This window comes from Chlamydotis macqueenii, chromosome 3, assembly GCF_036417535.1.
Source record: "Chlamydotis macqueenii isolate bChlMac1 chromosome 3, bChlMac1.mat, whole genome shotgun sequence".
Taxonomy (NCBI): domain Eukaryota; kingdom Metazoa; phylum Chordata; class Aves; order Otidiformes; family Otididae; genus Chlamydotis; species Chlamydotis macqueenii.
Genome location: NC_141558.1, coordinates 85,234,243 through 85,261,575, shown reverse-complemented (window position 1 = coordinate 85,261,575; position 27,333 = coordinate 85,234,243). Strand labels below are relative to the sequence as shown.

The 27,333-nt window shown below is 40.7% G+C and overlaps 1 protein-coding gene across 3 annotated transcripts in view; it reads right to left on the bottom strand.

Moving 5' to 3' along the window:
- Nucleotides 1–243: 243 nt before the first annotated feature.
- Nucleotides 244–27,333, bottom strand: part of MOCS1 (molybdenum cofactor synthesis 1) — a 32,159-nt gene continuing 5,069 nt past the window's right edge. The window contains exons 2-11 of one of the 3 annotated variants that reach the window (XM_086743792.1): nucleotides 24,437–24,569; nucleotides 23,570–23,737; nucleotides 17,117–17,281; nucleotides 12,061–12,122; nucleotides 10,621–10,732; nucleotides 10,175–10,287; nucleotides 9,388–9,498; nucleotides 8,442–8,562; nucleotides 6,895–6,942; nucleotides 244–3,609 (exon numbers count right to left, since the gene is read on the bottom strand). In XM_086743792.1, coding sequence (XP_086599918.1) covers nucleotides 2,741–3,609; nucleotides 6,895–6,942; nucleotides 8,442–8,562; nucleotides 9,388–9,498; nucleotides 10,175–10,287; nucleotides 10,621–10,732; nucleotides 12,061–12,122; nucleotides 17,117–17,281; nucleotides 23,570–23,737; nucleotides 24,437–24,569 — 1,902 coding nt within the window. In that variant the 3' untranslated portion in view covers nucleotides 244–2,740. Of the gene's footprint in view, nucleotides 3,610–6,879; nucleotides 6,943–8,441; nucleotides 8,563–9,387; nucleotides 9,499–10,174; nucleotides 10,288–10,620; nucleotides 10,733–12,060; nucleotides 12,123–17,116; nucleotides 17,282–23,569; nucleotides 23,738–24,436; nucleotides 24,570–27,333 lie in introns of those variants that run through there. The other 2 variants (XM_086743795.1, XM_086743794.1) reach the window with 2 other exon arrangements.

The following is a 27,333-nucleotide window of genomic DNA, read 5'->3' as shown; positions in this document are numbered from 1 at the left end:
GGAGAATTAGCCAGATAGAAATTAGTTTCATGCGACAAAAAAAAAAAACAAAACCAAAAAAAACCCAAATAGATTCCTTATAAGTTATTGCGACTGATCCCTTGCTAATTGTTGACTCATCGTTGCAACCTCTGTCTCTGTTGTTGCCTGTCCTGAGCTATCTATGCATAGAAGCTCATGGATCAAAACAAAGGTGTTCCTTCGAATGAATAACAAGAGTATTCAAAGTAATGCAAAACATACTCCATTACAATTAGCATTTATTAAAAATACTGTGGACAAAAAAAAAGCAAGGGTCCAAAAAGTAGTCAGTTCATCAACATATATTACATCATTGCCCACCCTACGCCACTGAAACATACAGTGCTATCAGCTCATTTCTCTTGCAAAAAGTTTTGTTGACTCATGCTTGGTTCATTATCTATAAAGGTGCATAGTTTCAAGACTTGATAATGTAACAAGAGCATAAAATGGCACCAAAGTCTGTTTGACCACAGCTTCCAGCCACTCTCAACCCAAGAAAGTAGTGAAATGTGCGTAAGTAGTAAGATGTGCGTGGCAGTCATGCATGTGCTCTGTAGTCCCTTGGACGGTCTTGAATCCTTTGTGTGAGCTTTACAGCATGACAGCAAACTTCTCAGAAGCCAAAGAATCATATGCCCAAAGCATAATTTTACTACTACTATGTCTAGTTTCCTTTTAGTTTTCAAATATCTAGAGAGTGGGTGAAGGCAGGGAGGGCAAGGCGTGTTGTGTGTGGTGGGGGGAATTATGTGCTTGTGTACATCAGGAAATGTAGCAGGTTACACACCTGCTTCGTCTTCCTGGCAATCTGTTTCCATGCTGACCTAGTGAAATGTTTGCAGCAGCTCCACAGATGAAAAAGTGTCTCATAGTTGTAAGGCCAGCTGGGATTGCTGCTCAGTACAGCTGTGCTAGGTATCCTCCTGGGAAAGAGTGGGAGTGCCCTACTATTAACTTACAGACAGATCAGTGATACCAAGGGAATCGGGACTGACGCTGAATGTAGGTGTGCAAATGTTTATGGATTTGGGCACCAAGCTTTCCAGACTCCTTTCCCTTTCAGCTGCAGCTGCTATCTGGGTCATTGTATGTGCCTTATCTCACAGTGACAATGAATGAAGGATGAAATTAATTCACTTTCAATGGAAAAAGTGCCTTCTGTGGTAACTAGCGTATGAGATTTGTAAAGGATAAGCAAAGACATTTGTAGTAAACCTATTCCCTTCTCTTCCTAGACCTGTGCTTACTTTAATTGAGCAGGATGTGCGTGACAGTGTGGTGTGTGCTTTACTGATATTCACAGTAATTTAACCTGATTTCATGAGAAGCAGCTACTTGCAAAGTTTAAGATGCTTTTTCAGTAGCCTCTTTAATGCTATTAGAGCTGTCCTCAACTCTCTGTGCGTATGGAGAGGGAGCACCCTGAATCATCTGCACCTTCACATTAGCCGTAAGCACTAGAAAACAAGTAAACCAAAGCTGAAAATACCCTGTTTAGAACACTTAAATCAACATTTGAAAAAGATCCACCAGTATTAATGAAACAATGTTGAGTGATTTCTTATTTAGGATAGTCAATTATCAAAGCTATTTAATGCTACATGACAGTGGCCTCTGGTATGATTATGGGGACACCTAAGTGCCCTGAGGCCAGAAGACTTCATGAAAGCAAATTAGAGAAACATGCAGGAAAACATTCTGGCCAAGGCAACAGTGGCTACTAGTCTTGAAGTTTGTCTTATCTGTCAGGACTATGCAGGTTGCTGGTTACTAGGAGGGTTGCACTGTAGGATTAAAAGCCATGGAGTCTTCTGGGGCTCAATGTGACTTCTGTTTCTAAAGTCAGGGAGAGCTGACACCTACTTCTGTGCATGGCACAATTAAGCCCTTAAGCATGCAGACACAGGGCCTCAGTGTATTTGAGTGCTAAAGTCAAAATGCTGGAAAGTGCTTCTAACACTGTAGAAGGTAGTTTTCAGATTGGCAAAATAATTATTCCAAACCCAGAAATCCTGTTTCTATATCATGTTTTACAGAGTACTGAAGGCAAAAGTGCTGGGCAGCTGCCATCTTTTTTTACTTTTGAAAGTGGTATGTGGCTATTTCCCACTTGCAGGGAAGAGAAGCAGTAGCAATGCAAAGGGATGGGAGCTGCCCCTCTGTCCTGGCTGTTCCACAGTTATAATATCTGCTGTATGGTAAGGTTCCCAAACCGTGGTGTTCTTGCTGTCACCTTCTGAATTCAACTAACCAGGTCAGGGAGACAGATGGGCAAATACAATTCTGAAATCTTAATCCTTAAAAAATAGTTGCCAAATAACAGCACTTTCACCACTTGATTTCCAGAGCTCACAGTTGCATGGTGTGATGGCAGCAGCTGGGAATGTTTCACAGCAAGAACAAAAACAAAACAAAACAAAAAGAAGCCTCTGTGGTATAACTAGGGATTTTTGCTAAGCTTATGGTGAGGACACTGAAATGAAGGTATTGGCAGAGTGAGGAAGTCTGTCCTCTAAAAAACACACATGGTTATCAACAGGGATAAGTGGAACAGATCCGCTGTTCACCCAGCAGTAAGCTGACAGGGCAAGGAAAACTGGAGTCATAGGGTTGTTGTGTGGTACACCCACTGAGGTCTCCAAGCCTACCAGCTGAGCAAAAGTAGTTTGTAAGAGGCTGAACATGAGGAGTGATCACCTAGAGGGCTGGATATTATCTAGGCCCTTGAGAAGTCTCCCCTCTGCCCACCTGTCTTACTAAGCAACTTTACCTCTTCGATCACAATGTCATGAGTAACTGCTTTGCACATGTCATACACAGTCAGGGCAGCCAGGCTGGCAGCTGTTAGTGCTTCCATCTCTACACCTGTCCTCCCCCAGGTCTGACAGGAGCTGCGAATCACCACTGCATATCTGGCCTCATCCAGGTTTAGAGACACATCAACATGGCTGAGAGGGATATTGTGACACAACGGGATCAACTGGCTGGTCAGCTTGGCTCCCTGAATTCCTGCTATCTGGGCTACTGCCAGCACATCCCCTTTCTTCACCTGGTTCTGCCGCACCATGCCAAATGCCTTCTCACCCAGGCGGACCACAGCACCAGCAACAGCACTTCTTCTTGAATCTGGCTTCCCTCCAACATCAACCATTGAGGCTCGTCCTTCCTCATCAGTGTGAGTCAAGTTGTCAGAGGCACGAGGTACCTTGGTGCAAGATCCTGAATCCCTAGTACAGAATTCAGATCCTGGACTTGCCTCTTTGGATTGACAGTCCACAGAAACTTGGCCAACAGGAGAAGCCTCAAGGCACTTTGTGTCAAGTGTTGAGCTTGGTTCCTTCTGGAAGACACAGCAGCCTCTGAGCTGGGTTTGCAGAATTTTTGTTATGTGCCACTCTTGCTCTGGGTGAGATCCTGGCAGGAAAGGCTGTCTTGTAAGCTTATTTTTCATTAATGCTTTTCCCATTTGCTTGGGTAAATTTGTTCTCAAAGTCAGCCAATGGCTAAATGTGTGGCCCCACTGTTTTGAATTTGGGGGATTCTGTAGGGCATCTTGGCATAGTGGAAATGACATCAATGCAGGCTCTGAGGGAAGAAAAAAAAAAAGTTACATGAGAATTCATCTTACTAACTGGAAAGCTAAGCTAACTCTGCAGTAGCTGAGCGCCCTGTCAGAGCACTGCTTGGGACTGTCTGTATTGCAAAAACCCCAGTAAGTCTGCAAATACACACTTTTCTCCTCAAGCTCCTTCCCTTCTCTCTCACCAGTTCCCTGCATTTACTGGCTTGTTATTACAAACCCCAAGACTCAAAACACTTATTTCAAGGTCCCTGATAAGAAGAAAGAGCTTGCTTTCAAAAAGTATCAACATTTATTGAGAAACAGCAGCCAAGAAAGCTTACAGGAACATCAATTTTGAAGAAGAGCAAGTCACAGCACCTCAGCATCCATTTGAGTTTGTCCCAGCACCAGTCTTATTTCAAAAGCCTGGTGGGCTTAATAGGAAATTCTTGCACTCAGATTCTCAACTCCGCCTTTCTGAACATCCTCTCAGCATAGGCAGCTGCACTTCCTGCCTTCACCTCCTTCTGTAGGGGAAGGTCATGCCAGCACTTGGGGACAGCATAGACCAGAAGCACGGCATCTGCAACTGCACTATCTACAAGCTCAGAGGGTGGCTCTGTGATGGGAACTTCTCTTATTACTGCCAGCTCTTACCACAGTAATGACAGCTGAAGTTTAAGTACTGGAAAAACCACACTCCCCTCACCAACAGAAAGATTTTAAATCTACTCAGAAGTATGTTCCAAGTTGAGCTGGCAGAGCTCCCAGCTGGCAGAGAGGTAGTAAGCGCTCCTGCCCCTTTTCACCATTTAATCCCTTGGTTTTGGCATTTGCACAGGGCTAAATGCCAAGTGTCAAGACAGAAGGAGTCTTTTTCACATAAAACAAGTGATTTGTTTTGTAAGTAAAGAGAAAGCAATATGGAGGTAAGTGGCTAAGCCCTAGTCTAATAGCCTCATTGATAAGCATGTTTCTCTCTTTTCTTGCTCAAGTAGAGTGGTAATTAAAAAGACAGCAACAGACAGTAATGCATGCAAAACATCCTTGCTTTTCCTAACAACCTACAATTTCTTCAAGTTATACCTAGTCATCTCTATCTTTACCCAAATTGCTAATATACCTACCAAAAAAAAAAAAAAAAAGTTTTCTGCAGTGCTATGTATAACACAACTGAATCCATCTGACAAACTGCATCTCCTTATAGTCTATTACTGCACCTGAACTTGAATTGTGTTAGTTTCCAAGTAGCACAGTCTCAGGGAGGGGAAAGGAGGCAGGAGATACTTAAATTAAGGAGGAAATTCCTGTAACTGAAGTGAACCCATGAGAAGAACAACCTGCCAAAAGGAATAGTTTGATTAAGGAAAATGAGACACAAACCATATAGCAAAGGATCAGACAACAGCAGTGCAGGGAAGAAGCCAGGTTTGGCTTACTGGGAGACTAGCAGAACCAATTAGTAATCTCCACAGCATTCATTAAGTTTAATTAAATTAAATCCACCTACACACCACCACTGACTGCATTATTTGAAGTTTATAAGTAATTCAAAACATAATTAGGAAAAAAAGTGGGATACTCTCTGCTCATCTCCAGTCTCTCTACTGATGCAGTGACTGCCAGCTGTTAGTCTTGAAAGGACATAGAACAGCTTGGGGAAGAGGACCTGGACAGGCTGCCTCTTTTACTATATGTATGTCAGACAAAGTTAAAGCACTTTTCAAAAGGAAATTGTATAGATCTGAATCCTAACATTGCTATGAATGCTAACTTTGGAATGTGGGGATTCTTTTAAAGGCATCTTGAAAAATTATGTAAGTCCCAGTGAGCTGTCAAGAATTTAATATAGTATATTTCATCTAAAAAAAATAAAAATAAAAAACCCCAAAGTTTTTCCTTATGCAGCAAGTCAATACATACTTTAAACAAAGGGTCCTCTTTCCCTTTTTTCAGAAATACAATGCAGCAGTGGCCAAATACAAAAGAGCAAAAGCAAACAGAGAGACAATCTTGCACCACTCAATCCATTCACTTTAAAACTCAACATGGAAAATGACAGCCCTGTAAAGGGAGGCATCAAGTGAAAGATAGCCCCAGTGAAAAAAAAAAAAAAATCTATGTTAAAAGACCTTTGCAGATCCTATTTCCCAATCAAGGCAAGAGAAGTACAAGCACTACAGTCTTGATTTAAAATAAGAGCAGTTAATATAGCACCTGTAGCAAAGACCTGCAAATTAATGCATGTTACCCTTTCCCTCCCCAAGGGTACCTGTTTTAAAAGCTTTGTTTTAAGCTGCCTCACAGCTAATTTGCTCCAGAGCATGAATGGAAGAATAAGAGTTTAGGTTTGAAACATAATGTTTGTGTCTTCCACTCTTGCTGCATTCCCCCCCACCCCCGCCCCTTGTTGATAAGAAACTACAGAACATCTGCCAATTTATCTCACAATGCTACCGCTTACAAGAATTTCTTAAGCCTAAAGAAGACAGAAGGTATTTAGGAAGACAGCAGTCTTACAAATCAGGAAAATGTAAAAACCACACTGAAGATGTGAAAAATCAGGAAGAGAACCCCAGTACTGCCACACAGCTCATGAACAGAGGAGCTTCAAGCAGAAGGGAGAGTTAACAAATATCTTCCATAGACACAACAAGGAGAAGAAAGGCTCTTGGTCCATAGGGCTGGTCAGATACCAGATACTACAGTTTTCATGGTTATGTTCTGAGTCTTTGCAGCAATAAGAGGACATTTCACAAGAAAGAAGCTCCAAATTTCAGATTCTGAAGTAAAGAAATAGTGAGGCAGGAAGACTTGCATTTGTTTTAGGTTACTGGCTCTATATATATTGTAAGTGAAGATGAATTTTTCAATCCAAGGATAAAACGACATCCTGCATCCTTTATGTTAGATGGCAGTCTGGTCAAATTTCATAAAACTCACCCCAAACTGCCTCATAAGTTACTATACTATTCTTGTTAAGTACAAAGGAAGCAGATACAAAATAAGATAGGAAAGCTAGTGATCCCTTTGAAAAATGTAATGAACTTTCAAAATTAGAAAAAAACCCACAGTGCTGTCAATCAGAAGGACTGGACAAGGCTTGGTAGGGACATGAAACCTTACTTCCGCTTCCTCTTCAGCATGTTAACCACAACTGCATTTTAAGAAACCCATTTCTTTGCCTAAACCTAAGCCAGAACCAAACACAAGTTAGACTTCTTAAAAGCCCAATCCACTCTGCTCTCCCAAAGACAAAACCCAAACAAAACCATTGTATGTTTATTACGTACTGATTTGTCACCCACCAATCAGGATCATTGGCCGGTTTTTCATCTGGGAAATGTTAAACATGCCTAGAAATAAAATAAGGAACACATAAAAATCGTAGCTTTTTAGGGTTTAAGTCATGCATCTGGTTTATATATTTAGTTTTCTGCTCCTCACAGTACAACCTGCATGCTAGGAAATCCAAAGCTTAATAAAGACCAAGGGAGCTGGTCTTTAGGAGGAGGGGGAAATCTAGCATGGTATTATTTAAAACCATAGCTGCGACAGTCTCCAAGCATCCAGCTGCTATAGGTCTATCACACAGTAGAACCCCTTCCCAGAAAGCTTTCCATAATCTGAACTACAGTGTACCTACTTCATAATTTAAACACGTTGGGACTATCTTGTTTCGTAACAATAGCATTTAACTACACTAGTTCTATGGATAAGCTGTTAAAAGTGCTCCAGTTCAAAGAAGCTCAATCACAGAAGGCGCCAGGGACAATACTAGGATTAACACAAATTGGAAGAAAAAAATATCAGGTAAATGCTGCTGATGGCAAAATGCCTTTACTAGAGGGGAAAAAGCCACTCTTCTCTCTCCCTCCCGCTCTGTTTTCTCAAATCAGAAATTCAGAAACAGTCTAAAAGAAAAGGAACCAATCCCTCCACCCCTTCCCTCATGTTTACATGGCAGTATTTTATCTGCATCAGGTGAATGTACTTTGCAAGTTAGCCTATACTGAGATTAAAAAGCTTCCTTTAAACTTGTTTTACACATCATGAAAAAAGGACAACACCAACTGTTAGTAATCTGGCAGAATCTGCAAGAGAAAAAAAGGGCCAAAGCATATTTTTAGTGTAAAGGGGACTATTCCATAATCATAAAGCCAGTTCATGTACAAGAAGTCAGCATTCCCAGCTGCAGCCAGATTACAAAAATATGGTTATGTATGTTCAGATGTGACTGAAATATAGTCTATATCGATATAAATTCAGAAAAGACTAATACAGCCTGAGGATGTGACTGCATCATCATGGACTTTGTGTCATGACCTTATGCAGAGCACTAGATAAGTGGCTACAAATTTCTGTGCACTCAGAAAGAGATTCGTCACTTCTAAAAATGTCTTAAAGCAGTAGAGCTAGACGACTGCTTAATTTAGCTTTAGTACTTGTTTTACAGCAAATTAATTTTAAGAAAAAAGCAATTCAGTACAATTCCATCAGTTTTTGCTTAGCTTTATGCTTTGCTGTTGTTATCATGAGCAGTGGTATTTGCATCTCTTTGAAGACAGAAGTCAGTCTGAAAGATTTTTAGATGGTCTGGATTCTAGCTTACATGTTGTTAAGACAACTCAAAACTGACATCCAGATTTTGGAGTAACTGGAGGACTGATATGTTACCAGCTTTCTACCAGACAATACTCTATCAGATGGGAAAATTATTTCCTTAGTTAATGTAGCTTTATTAAAGAAGATTGTCATTCTTTCTTTCTCCTGGAAACAGAATGCATCCCACAGCAGTACCAGGACATTGTTTTCCCTAGTGACTGCTGTTATTTCTTAGGTACAACAAACATACCAGCATGCTGTTTCTTTTTTCTGCCCACTGCTGCTCCAATTATTTGAACCAACTCTTCCTCTGAGGCACCTGACCGTAGATGATCTCTCAAGGACACTTCTGAATTCCCAAAAAGGCACACCTGCAGCCAACCCAAGAAAACAAGAGGACAAATGAGAAAGAATTAAATAAATGGCTTTTACAAGTGTTTAATGCTAACCTCAGAGTAAAGACTTTTGAACAGGTCTGTTCTATTAAAGAAAGAACGTTTATGGAGATTGTTTTCTTTATCTCTCTTCATGTGTACACACAGACAGCCTGGGAACGTTTATGTAACCCCAGCTCGTAGGGCCTTCAGGCTGCCCCTGTCATCTGACATGAGACAGCAGCACAGCTGCTGTCAATATCAGGTGACAATATGTAAATGCCAATTTTTAATTGAAAACTTTAATTTTCTCCCAGAAACTGCCAGTTTCAACGTGGCAGGAAATGGTTATCCCTCCGCTTTCTACAGCCGTTTAGCATATGTACAGGCTACTCTTGAAGGAGAGGAGTTGGAAGATGTTTGGTGAAACAAGACAGGATCCGTGTGGAACACAAAAGCCAAGCGCTCACAGCTGCTTGGATACTTTTTTTTAATGGGAAATCATCTGCTTGTCACATGTTTAAGATGATTCTGAATCAAAGATTAAAATAAATATTTATATTTTGAGGCATTGCAACTATGTTTTACAACTGAACTTAACTATGTTAGCAAAACAGAGAAACCAAAAAAAAGGTGATGTAACATCTCGCTAACAACCCAACAAGCTTGAACAAGAATACATAGAGGATAGATAAAGAGGAGTTAGCTGGTAATAATTATGTGTCTTTCCATCCTACTTTACATCCCAGCTACTTTTAAGGGAAGAGTTTCAACACTACTTTCACAGCATGAAAGGAAAGAGAATCATGTTTCACTACCAACCTTTAGGTTCCCATCTGCTGTTATTCTCAGCCGATTGCAGGATCCACAGAAGTGCTCTGACATGGAGGTGATAAAGCTGATTTGTCCCTGGAAATGTGGCACCTTATAACTCTAAAGAAATGTAGAGGAAAAGAAAATGAAGAGTCAAATATATACTCCTTATTTTTAAAGCTCCACTTGCCCAAAGACCAGAATATATTTTAACACAGATTTTCCACAGTTCTAAGGTCACATGAGAGAAAAAAAGGCAAAATAATCTTTAATTATGAGGGTTCCAGTCTATTCTGTACTCCTCCTGGAAATTCACAAACTTGTTAAATATTTGCTTGTGTAGTTATCAACTGACAGGTTAGGCATGTTATTACTCAGGCAGCCATAATCCATAGATTGATGTAGGCTAGAAATCTCCCACGTGACACTGCACACACTAAAGCAATGCTGTTATTTCAGTGAACAACTGTTTCATCAGGCTTGTTAATGCGCAGTCATAGACAGACATAGAGTGACGAAAGTTTCAAAAGCTGTATAATACAGGGTACAAGCCTGCTACTCTTTATATCTGACTGAGCCATCTAGTAAACACATTGTATTTCTAAAGGTAAAGATTATGACCAGTGTTTTATAAGAGTCAAAACTACATGCAGGCAGCTTGACAAAATCCCAGAGTAACTACATTGAGTACTTTTACTTTGCTTGTCAAATATAAATGCTGAACTTGAGAGAATTTGGAGATTTTGGGCAGGGAAAGAATGGAGGCACATTTCACGTGTTCTTTGTCTAACCCCACCTTGGCTGTGCTGGAAGTTTCACAGGGCAATTTTTCCAATTCAGGCCATCGCTGTTTAATTGTATCAAGCATTTCTTTGTAGCTCACCATCTTCTTGAAGTTCCATTTATTGCCTAGAATTAACAAAAGCAAAATTACTTTAGACTGTGGATTTTTTTTTTTAAATTAGCAGAGAACCACCTTTACGCTCTCCACAAATCTCAGTTTTCCCTGTAGGTATCCCAGCCCCAACTAATCCTGCTACTAATCGTTCTCCAGCTTATCCAGGGAAGACAGATAAGCTGCAAAAGATATACAACATAAAACTTGAGGCAATTCCTAATTTCCAAAAAGAGCTCACCAAAACTTCCAGAGACGAGCCCACAGAGTCACTAACCATCAACTGGATTCACCTATGTCCAAGGCACACTCCATGCCATGAAGAATCTCAAAGCAAGGCTGCTTACCATCAAAGGGCATGTATTCTATGAACCGCACATCAAGGGGCAGATCCTTTGTGAAATCCACAAAGCCCAGCAGTTCATCCTCATTGAAGCCTCGCATCACCACACAGTTGACCTGCAGGAAAAGCAGACACCTGAAATTAGTGAGCAGAGTATGACTTTCCTCCCTCTTACACAAGGGTTCACAGTCCTTGCAGAAGGCAAGGTAGAAAGAAAGAGCTAGAGCTTTTTTTTTTTTTTTTTTTTTTTTTAAAAAGAAAAGTCAATGAGAAGTTGGCAGGGTTGAAATGGTAGAGATGATCATTTCTACCAAACTTGCCTGTAAATTTTTGCATCCAACTTAACTAAAGTTGTTAAAGTTGCCTTGCTAAATGGAAAAATTAATGAAAGATAGGTAACAAAGGCACTGTCTTACCTATCTAAGGAATGGCAGTGTTTACTGTCAAAAAAAGATAACTCCATACCCCAGTCCTACATTGTATGGCTGCTCTAAAAGTCCCAGTAGGGTACCTCTACAGCACTCTTTTTCACAGATGACACACAAATGCCCCAGACCAGGAAGTTTTCACAGCACACTCCATGACCATAGGCTGCAGGATGACCTGCTCTGTCTTCCTCCAAAACAAGGTTAAAAGTGAGTTTTCCACACATTCCTCATAAACAATATTTACATTGGAGCCTCAGGTCCTCTCTGCTTCATCTAGAGAACAAGAGATAACTGTACTGTTGCTAAAACACTCCCTGTTAGCAAGGCAGACTTGTATGTCTAAGCACCATGTATCATGATTCTCAAGATCTTACAGGAAAGTCTAAAACCTACTTTAATGGCAAGTGTTCTTCATAGCCCTATAGCCTAAAACACTTACACATCTTCCAAAGCAACTGGTGCAACTGAAGGAAACCACAGCTGCAGAACTGCAAACAGCTGAGTTAGTCTGAAGTTTCATGTTACAGCTAAGTTGATCTACCTGCACCCTCAAAGGAGGACTCCCTTTCCCTCTCTCTCACACTGGCACTCATCAGAGTCTGCTGTAAGCCACTGAAGGAGATAAACCAGGAGAAAATTAATGTATTTCTGCAGAGTAGTTTTCTGCCTGTTAACTCCCTTGGCCAAGTTCACGGCTGGGTCAGACAAGTGCCAAATCAATAGAGGGGAAAGGAAAAGGCAAGTACAGAGCAGGACCACTCTGCAGCCTGCAGCTAGGCCATCAATAGGCTTTGTGGCAGGGTGAACCAGTACCTTCAGCTGCTTGAGGGGATAATATCAATTTCCCCCATCACCTCTTGATATGCTCTTCAATCAACTAAAGTTTTTCTTCAGTCTTATGAAAAATTATTCACCAGGTGTGCGGGGGAATAAATTCCTCATCAGGTGAACTGTATCTTTTATCATCGTTCACAGTAAAACACAACAGCTCCAGAGTAAATAAACACTGGCTTTACCTTAACAGGACGGTAGCCAAGTTCAGTGGCCTTGTGGATTCCTTCCATTACCTTGTGAAAACCTAAGATATAAAAAGAATAAAAATTTATTTTTGTTGTTTAAAAACAGAATGCAAAAGGAGGTTATTAAGTGCAAGACAAAGAGATAACAAATAAAAATCAATCTGGTAGACAGGGCTGCAAGTAAGAAGAGCTGCAAGTAAAAAGACTTCAGTGCTACACACACCCCCCCCTACACTCTCTCCAGAGGCTGCCAGTGTTACTGTGGTCAAGTCACTGAGGAAAAAAAAAAATTAAGTGGTATATGGATAGTCAAAAATACTGGTATGCTTTTCTGCATCTTTGGACAGCCATGTGTCATTAGCATATGATCCTCCACTTCCCCATACTTCAGCTTGCCTTGTGTTATGTTCTTCTTAAAGGAAGTGGCAAGCATTTGTGAACTGCCTCCAGATGCAATGAAGAAAGAACACTAAATTAATGTTTATTTGATAATAATGGCAGATGTGTCTTTGCTAAAATGGCAGAATCTCACTGTTCTGAGTCAGACAGCAACATTGCTAAGTTAATTTTAAAAGGATCTTTCTAAAGTGTGTATGGAGGGCGAGTGGGTTTAGGAACAAACAAAAGCTCCTTGATTCCTTGTTCATCCCTGGCTACAGATATAACTGGCTTCCAAAGCTACTGCAGCACTGCTGCTACTGCAGCATTTTGCAGGATTGTCATTTTTATTACTACTTTAAATGTGTAAAATTGGTGAGCACAATGCAGGGGGGATTAGAGCATTTAGGAAAGGAATTAACTTGGCCTTTGACTCTTGAAAACAAGTGAAAGATGTCAGAAACTGCAATGACTTCAAGGAATGAAGTGCCCAGCCTCACCCTACCATTTGGTGTGGCCTACACTTATCAGCTACTACCAGACACACAGATATAGTTAATTTAGGGCAAGTATCTTCACCCTTACACGTATGTCCTAAATTTGGAAGAAAAATAAAGCAACAATGCAATTTTGGAATTCCAAAGGCCTTTAGGAAAGCCTCTTAATCATGTAATTCAAACCACACCTTCTATCAACTTTAAACAAAGTTAAGACCTTTCATCATTATATCAATTTTATATTTGACATATTATTCATTCCCTGCCATACTCATAGACTGGCTGTCCAGCTGGTGGAGTAACAAGGTGACAGTAGCAAGAATGAGACAGCAAGCTACCGAGCTCTGGGTACGCATTTCTGGTGAGTGGGTGTGCTCAGCTGCTAGCACCATGTTTGTGAATCTCTCCTGTCCTCTGAGGTACTAGACTAAAGTTCCCTTCCTGTTCTGCACTCTAAACTCAGGTTGACCAAAGGCTGTATGAGATTGAGCTCCTTCTTCCAAAGATCCAGTCTTCAACAGCAAATACTTTACACATGCTGGCAAAAGGGCAATATCTTCCAGAAATTTGTGCTGACAATCCCTGTGCTGTTCTTAGTCGTATGTTTTCCTCTGTAGGTCCATCACCCTCCTTTCCCTAGCTCTTATCTCCTGGAAACTCAGATTCTCTAGTGAAGAGATCATACCTTCATTAATCCATAGGTGGTTTACCAGAAATAAGCAATAACTCAATAATATTCAGTGCATACTTAATATTGAATGCATTCAAAATCAAGGAGGTGGGGGGGGGTGCGAGGGGAGGGGATGAGAGACACCAAGCTTTCACTTAACTGCTTTCTGGTTGGTAAAGGCATTATAAAGCATGAACACAGGAAAGCAGAACATGCTAACTGTTTTATAAACAGGTTCTAATGCTAGTCCTGGCTGCAAAAAGAGAGGTGAAGAGCAAGGAGAAGACAGTAAACTAACTCTTGCAAGCAACTGTTTGAAGTTACAATTTGTCACTCTTCTCCTTCACCACCTACTTCTTTTGCATGCGCTCATGAAGTTTGCAGCACTGGCAGCTTTCATTCCAATTAAACAAGTTCACAAGATGAATGTGGCAACAGAGATGATGACACACTGTTGTAAGCACATCCCAGAGCCACAAATAGGATCAAAAAGCTCTGCAACAGCTCAAAAAAACCTTACATGCGACTTCAGGATTGCAGAAAGGTGAAACTGAACCTAACTAAACAGGCCAGGAAGCAATCACTGGCAAGCAGCAGATCAAAAACTTTGCACGTTTGAACACTCGCATGCTCGGGCTCAGCTCTCTGTAGAGGTACAGAACAGGATTACAGCTTGCAATGCACCTACCTAAATGTCCTTCCCAGTTCTGCCTCTTACCTCCTGCCATGCTAGCCCAAGGATATGGTTTAAAAGAGCTATCAAAAATATCTACAAACAAAAAATAAGCTATTCTGATTAACAACTAAAAGCTTGTTTCCACTAAAAGATTTTGGGGGCAGGGTGATTATTTAAAATAAAAATTTTTTACAGTAACAAAAAAAAAAATCTGTAACTGCATTTCATATTTTGATGTTAACTGTTTTCTGTTTTTTCTTTAAAGAAAGCTGTTAGTTCATTTGTATTGCCATACATAGTGAAACATTCCTTCTAGATAAAAGTCTTTGTGTGGTAATGGAACAACAAAAAGAATAAAACCAAATCATTTAAAAATATTAGAACAGAAGTAAATACTAGATAACATTGTGTCAGGAAATATTGTCAAGGCAGAGAAGTTATCTAAGTTTTTGTTTGACATTTCAAAACAACAATCGTTCTCCTCTTCCACTGAATGAAAAATTTCAGTATTTTCATCATTTTAGATTTCTTCTGAAATCATAACTTTAGCCAATTTTAAAGTACAGAGAATCCCAGACACATCCAGAACAATCCTCTGTGGAACAGCACTTCCTAACATTTAATCCTTACAAGAAGAAAGGCTTCAAGCCAATGTTTAATGATTCAATTACAGTACAATATTATCTCATTTTCCTTGTACTGAACAAAAAATAAATGATAGGCTGTGAAACAGGTTAGACTGGCTACCTGTAAGAAAGTGCTTTTCATTTGTTTGTTTCTTTGAATGTGGTAGATGGGGAGAAGTAGAAATACTATAGTCCTCTAATGTGCTTTCATACATCAGTGAAATCTGATCATCTCAGAATCATTCCCTCTATCCCAATCATTTGGGAATAAAACGTAGGTGTAATGCAGGTCACCTGCACCAAAGATACAAAATCCCAGCCTTTTCTCAAACCCTAGAATGAGTTTCCAGAGGAGCAGAAAAATTGATTCCAAATTTCTTGAGTTCCTGGTTAGCTCCATAATCAGATGCCACCTTTACTTTCCACAGAAGTTACCAGCCTGTAGGAGTCTAAGACCAGGAATCCCTCTCACCTTAATAGAGCTATATCTTGTTGCCTCTGGAACTGCCATGGGAAACAGGGTACCACAGTAGGGCAGGCACTTTATTCTCTGCTCATTCCATACTTGGAAATCTCCTAGTAAATAAAAAACCCTCAAAAACAATAAAAAAGTATTTTTACATAATTTCAGCCCTTAACAAAAGAAAAAATCCAACTCAGCATTATTATTTTTACTTTTTTTTTTTCTTCAAGTGGAGTTCAGGTATCTGTGATTTGAAGACTTTATTCTCCTTAAAAACACTGAGTCATAGAAACTTCTCTGTTCATTTTCTATGCTATTCAGCTGAGCAATTTCTCTCTTTGTTGTTAAAGACTCTTTTTTTTCTTTAAAGGGGGAAGAGAGGAGGGAACATTTATATAAATAAAAATTACCCTCATCCCTCAATAACTTTTAGTTTACTTTATAAAGAGCACATTCCTAACAGCTTCCAGTTGGATATGAAGAGCTGTGAACACATGATTCAGGAAGCTGGAGGATCAAGTTGCCCCTTCAGTAGCAAAGAAAGGGCTTATTTCCAGTGAATGTCACAAACCAGGTAATATTCAAATACAGAGAGCAGAGGAAAGAGCACAGTCAACACCTGCTTGTGATTAGATTCTCCCACATACTTCTCTGGGAGCCAACTGTACCATGACACAACCAGATTGATGCACTAGCCTACGCTGGAAGGATAATGCTCCAGTCAGATTTATGACAGGAACATATTTCTGCACTATGATGTAGAAACATGTAGAAGTGCTCCCAGAGAGACTGTAGACAAGGACGCCTTTCTGCACCTGTCAGCAGAACTTCTATTTGGTAGCAGAGTGATTCAAACATTGAAATTACATCTCACAGCAGCCCAAATTTCTACAGCCCCTTCCCTACATTTATCTTACATTGTTGCACCATCTAGTGGCTACATGGAGGTTTCGCCTGAACTAGAAGTTCACAGACCGCCAGAGTTATATTACTGGACAGAAATAGAATGATACAAGATCAAATCAGTTTCAGATTGGAAGGAAGCCCAACCATGAAGCTGAACTTCATGATGAGTTTTAGGATTCACTTAAACAAGAATCTGTAACACTGGGCACATACAAGCATTTTTGAAACTTCGTTTGGAATTACTAGCTGAGAGAGAAGTTACAAAGCTAGCACTCCTCCTCAAATGACCTCAAGCACCGTTTCTGTTTATTCCTATTAAAAAGTATTGGAGGTAAGGAACATGACTAATCACAAGTGAGACCACTGCTAGCATGCCCCAAATATAACTTCCAGAAACCACTGCTATTCGTGACAAGGAGTTCAGTTCTTGTTGCATCTTAGTCCCCGTCTGCTATAGCGAGAACATTTGTTTTATGAACAGTATTAAAGAATGGCAGCACACAAGACCAACAGAAGATTTGGAGAATCCTCTTGATATCCTTGACTAACCAGTACTCAGCCAGTTACTGGGAGCTCTAGTCACAGCCCCACTGACTGTGGTGCATTGAGCATCCTCTACTCCACCAGCTCCAACAGAAGTGGCTCTACCTGCCTAAGGGTTGTAGAAAGAAGTAAAAACAGCCACTATCAAATGAACTAGTATAGACTACTTTTCCTAGCCTCAGAAGGATAGAAATTCACTCCTCTCCCAAAATATCTGAGTCTGAAAGACATACTAAACAACTCATAACATTACTGCAAGTATTAACACAGTTGGCTTAGAAGTCAAGCCTGTACCTTTCCTCCGGACAATAAACTCAAATTTAGCTGGGACCAAAGTATCCAGGCTAATGTTAATGGCAGTCAGTCCTGCCTCCTTCAGTCGAGGCAGCAGTCTGGCTAAGTTGATCCCGTTGGTTGTGACAGCAATGGTTTTTAGCCCTTCTAGCTTGTACAGTTGACCTAGGAAAATAAAAAGAACACTTTAAAAATGATTAATTCAACTGTAAGTTACACAGAAAACCCAAAAGAAGATTTGTCAAACAAACAAACAAAATATCACTGAGTGTGTGAGGAAAACATGGACTTTTCAGTGGTTCAGACTTCTTCCCGCTATATTGATTTGAGAGACCCATTTTAGCACAGATCCATTTCAAAAGATATGAAAGACAGTAGTTTATTGCAAGCAAAATTGGCTATGAAGAACACTGAAAATGCACAGTATTCTAAGGAATGGAGAACAAAATTAAATAGCTGCTTTATTGTTGGAAGAAGATTTTGTTTACCTTCTTTTCCTCAATCTAGCTTTGCAAACTGAATTCTGTGTTCTGCAATAATAATAAGTAGAAAGTCATCCCTTTCACATCTGACACCTGAACTAGCTGTGTTTATCTAGCTACATTTATCCTGCTATGCTTTACCGAAAAAACAGTTCTAACCCAGAGGTAACTGCCAGCAGTAGTGGCTTTAAACTGCTGAAAGAAATACCACATAAACTCCTAACTAAACAGAAAAAGGTCAACATATTAGACCATTACAGAAAATCCAAAGCAACAACATTCAAGAGCCAAAACACTCGCACTTGACAACTGAATTATTTCCATTACCCACAGTGGTAGCCCAGCCAATTGAGAAGGGCTTACGCAAGACACTAAAAATGTCTAAGATAGAAAACCACATAAGAAACAGTTAATATAATGAGATTAAGATTTAGAAAATAGTTGCCTCCTCATAAACCAAATGTAGAAATTCTTAGCATACCAGATCTCCAGAGGGCAGGCTTTCAAACCTCCAGTTATCAGTATAACAACAAATAGGAAAAAACCCTCATAAACCACTTACAGAAGCAGAACCATGGCAAAGTAATTTTATTTTCTTATTTTCCCTCTTCTCTTCTTTCATAGCCTCCACCCTAATTAGTTGAGAAATATTTGAAGAACCCTTACTCTTGAGACAGCTTTAATTACAGAACAAATATTTCCTAGTTCCTTCTTCCCTCCCTATTTACCTCTATTTGTTCATGTTGATAAGGGTTTTACTTCTGCTTTATCTCATTTTCCAGCTATTCTCAAAATATTCACCCTAAGCTAGGCCCAAAACTATGGAATGGGACAAGCTAGGATACACCAAAGATGCTGAAGCTTACAGCAGCAGCATTTTACAACATTATTAGGAGCCCTGTAAGGACATTTGGAACCTGTGGCTGTAAGGAAAGAACAATCTTTACTAAGAACTAGATTTTCCTGGCATTCCTCTCAAAATTCCTGACAAGGAATAACCTTTTCTTAGAAAAAGGTTATTGACTCAAGTTTGCCAAAAATTACTTAACACTAGCTACCACTAGCAGCCTTTGTGAGAGCACAGGATACACACTGCACCTAGAGGCTAGCATAGGAACACCGCTACTTTTATTTACAGCCTCAGAACACACAAAATGCTCAACCTCCTAACAACAGAGAAAAAAAAAAGACCAGCTGTCATACAGGTTTCATTGCTAGAAATGTAAAGTGTATAAAGAAGGCATTGAATAAAACCAAAGCCATGCTGCGGCTGCATGGAAAAATTTAGAAAAGTAGCACCAGCTGATGAGGTCAGTTAGTGCTGGCAGCAGCTGTTATCAATGTGTCTTCCTCCTCATCAGACAGGACAAGATACAGGATGAGGCACCAGAAATACACTACTATGTGGAACCACCTGCAATAATAAATTGGATAGCAGCCAACTGTGAGAAATTAGAGAAGGAAACTTAACACTAAGACCGACAAGTTAAAAAGGACCAGTTAGTACACTCTGCCTTATTTGTGCAAGCTAAGTAGTGGAACATCTGCAGTTGCTTGGTTTCTTGGCTTGTTGACCTCTAAATTCAAAAGGGATTAAAGAAATTTCATAACTTTGTAACTCACCTTGTACCCGTATTAAGTCTGTTTGCTGACCTTGGGTCACTGCTTTAGCAACAATCAGCACAAAGGCAACTGATAAAACTATCGAGTAGAAAAGTGTTGTGGTTTTGTTTAGTAGGGGGGGCCTAAGGTGGTAGCTTCTGTAGGAAACTGCTAGAAGTCGCTCCCCTTTGTTCAGGGGACTTGGCCAGGCCTAGGGCGGACCCACTGCTGGCCAAGGCTGAGCCGATTGGTAGCAGAATGTCTCGTGATGACGCCTCTGCGATAACGTATTTAAGAAGGGGAAAACAGAAAAAAAAAAGAGAGAGAGAAGAGAAGATGTGAAGAAGCTGAGCGGGGGCAGAGGCGCAGAGGGGGAGGCGCAGGCCTCATGGGCCTTGCAGGCCTCACCCTCTGGCCTCTCGCCAGGCAGCCGACTGGGCCCGACTCGGTCCAGCCCGGCTGCAAGAAGTGGAGAGGAGATGAGAAGTGAATAAGATGTAAAAAAGATCCTGAGAGACACCTACCAGCCTGTTGTGAGGAACGGCTGCAGACGCCAAGGTCAGTGAAGAAGGAGGGGGAGGAGTAATGCGGCTCCTGGCCAAGATTCCCCTGCAGCCTGTGGTGACGACCATGGTGGAGCAGGTTGTCCCCCTGCAGCCCATGGAGGTCCACGGAGGAGCAGAGATCCACTTGGAGCCCGTGAAGGACCCCGCACCGGGGGAGGTGGATGCCTGAAGGCAGCTGTGGCCCGTGGAGGGCCCGCTGGGACAGCTGTTCTGGAGAGACTGCACCCGTGGAAGAGATGACCCACGCCGGAGCAGTTCCACAAAGGACTGTGGCCCGTGGGAGGGACCCCACAATGGAGCAGGGGAGGAATGTGAGGAGTTCTTCCCCCAACCATGAAGCAGCGGCTTAAAACAACATATGATGAACTGACTGCAACCCCCATTCCCTCTTTCCCCCGTGCCGCTCGGGGAGGGAAGGTAGTAGAGATAATGTTAAGCTTGGGAAGAGGGAGGGGTGGGGGGAGGTTATCTTGTTCTCTGTCTCATTATCCTGCTGTTTGTAGTAATAAATTAATAGTTTTCTCCAAGTCGAGTCTGTTTTGCCCGTGACGGTAACTTTAAGGATTTCTCCCTGTCCTTATCTCAAACCTCGAGCCGTTTTTCCTTATATTTTCTCTCCCTGTTCTCTTGGAGTGTGGGGGGAGTGAGAGAGAGACTGCGTAGTCTGGTCCGATCGGGGCTGAACTACGACAAAAAGGAAACAGAACAGATGCTACAATTGAATTGCATGAAGCTAAAAGCTTATGTCAGGCTCAAGCCATCAAGTAAACCCTTTTACATTTACTTTTTCCTTTAAGGATCAGGAGCAACTTCTTAAATAAAGAAGTTGCTTCTTCCAATCATTTCCTTGATTGCACTTTTCCTGATTGAGTCCAGAAAAAGTATGTGTATCTCCTAACATATGAATTAACAAGACTACCCTGCACCCCTACAGTCTGGAAATGTGTATGTAGCGATAAGAAGTCATCCAACTGTCTGTCCACCACCCATGGAAAATGATTTTGTCAGTGGAGATGTGTACTTCTCAGACTATTAATAATAAGGACCTATCACACAGTTTATAGCCGGTGCTAATTTAAACTTTGAGTATCCCAAAGTAGATGGATTCTATATTCCACTATCAGCTGCTTCAGAACAGTCTCAAACATATGTTTTCAGCAGTCCCCAGGACATGATTTAACTTTCAGCAAGTGTTAGTTGCTGAGTCACTGCTTATGTATGCACATGTATTAAAAGAAGATTTGAAATAACTGTAGTGGGGCTCTGAATAACATGGTTTCCTACAATAGCTTCAAATCACATTTGTTCATTGAAACAACAAAAAAAGTTTGAACTTAACTATTAGAAAAATATGGTAATAGTAATCCAGCATTAATATTTTGGGGCTTCATTTAGTAGGGCCTGTTGCGATAGGACGAAAGGTAATGGTTTTAAAATAGAGGGGGGTAGATTTAGATTAGAAATTAGGAAAAAATTTTTTACGATGCGGGTTATAGAACACTGGAACAGGTTGCCCAGAAAGGTGGTGGAGGCCCCATCCCTGGAAACGTTCAAGGCCAGGCTGGATGAGGCTCTGAGCAACCTGACCTAGTCAGGGATGTCCCTGCTCCTTGCAGGGGGGTTGGACTAGATGACCTTTGAAGGTCCCTTCCAACCCTAACCATTCTATGATTCTATGATTTCACAGACCATTTATAGTTAAGAGAAAAATCTGCTAAAAACAAATCTAACTTAAATCTTAACACTATTCAGCACCTGAGATACTGTAGCTAGCTTCTATAAACCATCTAGAAATCCAGATTAACTCTATGCCAGCCCAAACCTGTACATTGTGCTAAGATGGCTCCAAATTCTGCGGGAGACATTTTTGGGCTTGTTTTCCCTTCAGTGAGTTTTCCCATAGTTGTTACATGTGATCTATTTAGGTTTGAGACTTTTATCTTGATCACAAACTTGTGCACCACAGAGTAACACCAAAGTCTGAAGATAAGAAGTTGTCACAGGCTTAATTTGCCAACTTGTAATATGCCTTAGAAAAAAAAAAAAAACCAGCCAGGTTAATACAAATTCATGACAGAATGAATTGATGTAACAGGACAATCATCTTAATATCTATTACCTTTAACCCAAGATCACTACTCTCTTGTCATCCATTAAAATGATCACTATGAATCTGTAAAAGTTCAGCTGTGAACAAGAAGACAGGAAGAATAATGAAAGCCCAGTGGTTCAAAAAGATCCATTTCCCTCTTTCAGACACAGAAATAAACCTTTGAGAATTCTATCACTGCAGTAAAACAAACAAACAAGCTTTCTATCCTTCCAAAATCAATACTTCAGAATTGCAGCAATGCAATAATTATTTTGCAGTGACCTGGCTACTCAGCTTATACTCTCAACATCAGAGTAGCTGTGTTGAGTATAAAAAGCCATTAGCTACCACTGATGAATTAAGAAGGTGCATACACTAGGAAAAAAAGTTCTGCACTGAACTGATCATGTTGTTGATTTCAACTCATTTTCATGCCAATACTATATGCTGAGCTGTAAAGGTTTATTGTATTTTAAAACAGAACCGATTTTATAAATCTGTCCCCTTTTTGGCTGATGAAAGTCGGCTAAAATAATTATGCCAATTATTACTGGAAATGGGGAATGCCTTCCTGAAAGAAACAGGTCTCTTGAAAGGCACATTAGCTCTCTCAATCCTAAATAACCTATCATGCACGGGCAAAATTCTCTAGAGAACGGTATTCCAGATTCCAAAAAGATGAAGTTAATGCAGTCTCAGGGCTCCACACAATCGAGGTACAAGAAGGCCCCAGCCAGCTCACTCTGGCCATACCTTTCCCAGCTATAAACTGGTCAGCTCTACATACTGCACTGCTCTTCTGCTTCCTTTGGAAAAGACCGTAAAGGTCTTCCAAATCCTAAACAAGTCAGAGCAGGACTAGAGAGCAACTGTTTTCTGCACCTAAGCTCAGTGTATCAGTAAGTAGCTACTCTGCTTTCAAGATCTTCAACTTCCATATTAACCCTTTCTTATCTTCAGTATTTATAAGAGTATACATGCAGAAACAGACACGTTCAGCTGCCTACAATACACCAAAGTGCACCCATCTTCATAGCCTTAATCTAATACATTGTCACTATACAAAGCTATTGTAATATCCATAACATACGAGGCTTTGGGCAGGGGGAAAAAAGCACCTGGCTCGAGAAAAAAAAAACAAGCACCGTCAGTCAACACAATACCAATTGAAGGAGACAAATTACTGGATAATCTTAGAAGTCTGTCTTCCATTGAAGTAACAGCCTTCAACAATAACTGTAAAAACATAGGCATTTCCACCATTCCTTATTAAACACAGACAAGCAAGTGACATCTGTTATCAAGGAAACAAAGCAAAAACACAAAACCAAAACCCCTCCAAAATCCAAAAGAAAACCTGTTTTGTTTCTAAGCACGTATCAGCTGTTCCTCCACAGTGAGGACTTTGTCACATTAGTTCTTGATTTTTCACCCCAAGGCTACATTATTGTAAGCTATTCTGGTAGACGTTGAATATGAAGACAATGCTAAGTTCAGCTGTTATAATATGAAGTTCCATCCAAGCAGGAGAGCAGGACTGGAAGTTTTCCAAAAGGAACTGTCCTGCATTTGACAATGTTGCAAAAAAACACTGTTGTTTCCTGTATAATTATTCTTCAGGTTATTGGACTGTATTACTAGTTATAAGGGTAGCTCTTAGATCAACATTAGCAAGTCTCCTATAAATATACTGTGTTTCAAAGAAACTCACCCACAATATCAACCACATCTGGTCGGATAAGCGGCTCTCCTCCTGTCAGTCGGATCTTCTCTACACCTTCTTTCACAAACAGTCTGGCCAGACTGATTATCTCCTGAGCAGTAAGTAGCTCTGATTTAGGGGTCAGCTGAACACCTTCCTCTGGCATACAATATTGACCTGAAACAAAGAATACAGAAATACATGGGGGGGAAACAAAAAAAAAAAAAAAAAAACCAACAAAAAAAACCATAGCAGCATTTAACCTAATCTTGATAGCAAAAATGCATCAAGTACAACTGTCTTTAATGGATGTCAAATGACTGTGCTTTTCTGAAATACAGATAAGATGATACACTAAATCTCACAAGCCATCTCCTAACAATTTCCTGGGGTTTTTTTCCAAAAGAAAACCCAAGACTCATTTGAGGGATCTCAAAATTACAATGGACCCACTTCGAAGGAAAAGCTGATCTCATTTCTATCTAATCTGCATTCAGAGGCACCAAACTGAACTGGCAAGCATTGGGACATTGCCACAGACTTTTCAGATTAATTGTGGGAATGCTTAGGCATGAGCTGTCATGCTGATCACACACTTCGGGTACAGTATATTGGTAACATTAAAATCACACCAAGTCTGATGAAAGACTCGTTACTCCCTCCTGTCTCTGGCAGATCCCTAGGCTTGCTCCTGCTTCCCTATCCCACCAGCAGCTCAGCCTCAGTCTCTAATCAGCCTTTGCCTTTGGGAAGACAACAAACAGCACAGGGACAACACACCAATAAATACCCTAGCACAATTCTTGGCCTTTGCAAAACGTGTTTCAACCTACTGATGCAGAAGAGCTTTCTGCAAGAAAGCAAGCTGACACTTACACCTGAGGTTGCACTTCTCAGTCAAAGAAATTCGCAAGTAGTTGTGCTGACGCCCAAAGCTGTCCGTCAAAAAAGCAGAGAAGGGTGCAGCATGTTCCAGTAGAAAGCGTCCTCTTCCTGAGCTTTGCAGTTCCTGCAAGGAAAACAAGCAAGGGCTAAATATTTGAGTAGTTATCCTCACTACCAACTTGTTATATAAATATTAACTTTGAACTCAATTGATAATTATTATCCCATTTTCCTCACAGGGACAGCAGCACAAAAAAAAACAATTGACTTGTCTTTATGCTTAAAATTGGACTTTCAGTGATTAATTTTCACACCCTAGTTAATTCCATGGAACTGTACTACAATTTTCTCTGTGCATTTTAAGAAATAGCCACTTTGCCAAAGGTGCTTCAGGCTTTTTGGGCTGACTAGGAGGCAGCTTTTTTCAATTGCATGCCTCTTCATCTTCCAGAATCAATGATCCAGGACCACTCAATTGCACTACAGCCTTCAGATAAATGAAATCTTATAGAAGGGTCCCTGCACTTCAGGGTAAGAGAACTGAAAGTTGATGACATGCATGACAATACATGTCGGCTTGTGTGCCTACCAGCTTTCATGTGCAAGACATAAGATCCTATTAATAGCAAAATCAGAGAATATATGATAAATAAAACAGGGCACCGTGGGACTAGAAGAGAAATGGATGATCATGAACACTCCACCTATTCAAGGCAGCATAAAAAGACTCAGAATTTTACTAATGTCTTTATTAACTGTCATGAAGTGAATATTAAAAGTGATTTCTATTTACAATTTTGGTTTTTTTTTAAAGCACAGTGTAGCATATTCTAGAGTAACACAGTTTTCAGGAAGTACTGGGTATTTGCCCTGCAGAACAAGGGCTGATTACTTCAGGTATCAAATTAAATATCTCAAATTAGTAGCTGCTACTGGAAATGAATAGTTTATAGCAAGCATCTTCAAAACATCACTACTGTCAACACCAGAACACTGTACATTATAGCAAGGTCTAAACATAGGGAGTCCTACTGCCTTTAGTCTATGTTATATCTCTATTTTTGTACACCTGTAAAGCATAGCTGAAACCACTCTGATATTTTGGAAAATATTTCAGTAAGTGAAACATAAGCCAACTCTTATCACAGTACTGCAGAAAGCAAAACTTTACCAGCATTAATCAGTTGGTGGATACTTGGTTCAGGCACTACACACAAACAACATCATCCAAACCCTGCCAAGTCTGGCATCTTTTCCTCTATTATATCACAGTCAAATTAACATTTTATAGGAGGCCTCTGACAAAGTCCAGCTGCATAGCATCACAAAATAAAACAGAAAAAATAAGATCAAAATAATTAAAAGAACTACCTTCACTGTGTCCTTGATAGTTAACCACATACAGACACTAAAGAGCCAGCTAAGAAAATGGGAAGAAAGCTAAAGGACTCCTGGATATACAGTGAACTTCATCTCCAGTGAAAGAGCACATACAAAACCATTTCTGGATACATGATGTTCACAAAGTTAAAAAAGTGAGGTGGGAAAAGAATCAGCTGTAAAATTGTGCCTCAAGTCAAAATCATGCTGGCTAGTCTTGATAGGCTGCAGCGGGCAAAGGATTAAATAAAGTTTTGACAGAAGTTTAAGAAGTAGAATGAGGAACCGGACAAAATGACACATCAGCTAGTATTCAAACTGCTTAACTGAGCAAAAGTCATTATTTCCATCTAGTGAAAAACAGACCTGTGAAATCTCCAGACATGGTAAAACTGGCATGTACGGGACAATGCCAAGGGACTGGGCAGAAACCCACATAGCTGTGGTCATCATCTCCCTGGCCCTGGCCATCACGAGTAACCACAGGAGTTAATCCTGCCCAGTATGTCGAAACAGCCCTTGCAAGAACTCTGGAAATGGTCAGCTAAAATGTTGAACAATCTGGACATGCTTCCTCAAAACATTTTATTGGGGCTGGGTGGAAGACAGAGAGGACACCCTCAGTGACCAGAGAAGCCAGAGAGCAAAGGTTATATGGGGAGAGGCCCAACTTCAGCTGTCAGCAGCTGCAGTAACCAGCTGTGCTAACACCGTGGCTGCTGCTAAACTTATAAGCAGGAGCAGTCTTTCCGGGCAGCACTATCTTTCCACTAGCCTGTAAACAATACACTACACTTCTTGATACAAACAGCTTTGCGGATAGATAAGAAGATCTCTAAGAATATCTCTGGCAGTGGAGGGTTAGAGAAGAGAGAGACATGAAGTTGCTCCTTCAAAGCCCAGAAAGCATCTGTTTGTTTACCTGTGATAAAACAGCAGTACTAGTTTAAACGTCGTTGCTTTTCTGCCAGAAGAAAGCAACCTCTTTCAGTTTCAGTTTCATAGCACTGGCCACAGCAGCAGAGGCATAAGGGGCACAAGGCCAGCCCTCTCCAGGCCTGGCTTTCCCTCCCTGCAGCACCAAGGGTGTCAGCGGCAACCTCTCCGCAGCCATGCACGCTGCTCGCACTTACACGTATTCTTACACCCCCCTCTTCTTCAACGTGCACAGGCAGAACAAGTCGTCTGGTTTTTAATCCCCCAGGGAAATGCTCCAGCCTGGGCACCTGAGGGTTGCTTATGAGCGCCGCACAGCTTTAGTTTCCCCAGGAAATCCCAATTTGGGAGCTTGCTCTGTTAGAAATGCTGGCTCTTTTGCACTTGTGAGAGTTTCTCAGAATACAAGCAGTATTAAGTTGAAGAGTCCAGTTAAATATCCGGACTTCATTTCTGCTTCTTCCCCAGTTAGAAAACTCATCCCTGAACAGACTAAATCTGAAAATATTTTAAATACTGACAACCTCCACAAAAATCACAGCACAAAAGAATTTTGTCTTGAAAACTGCTTT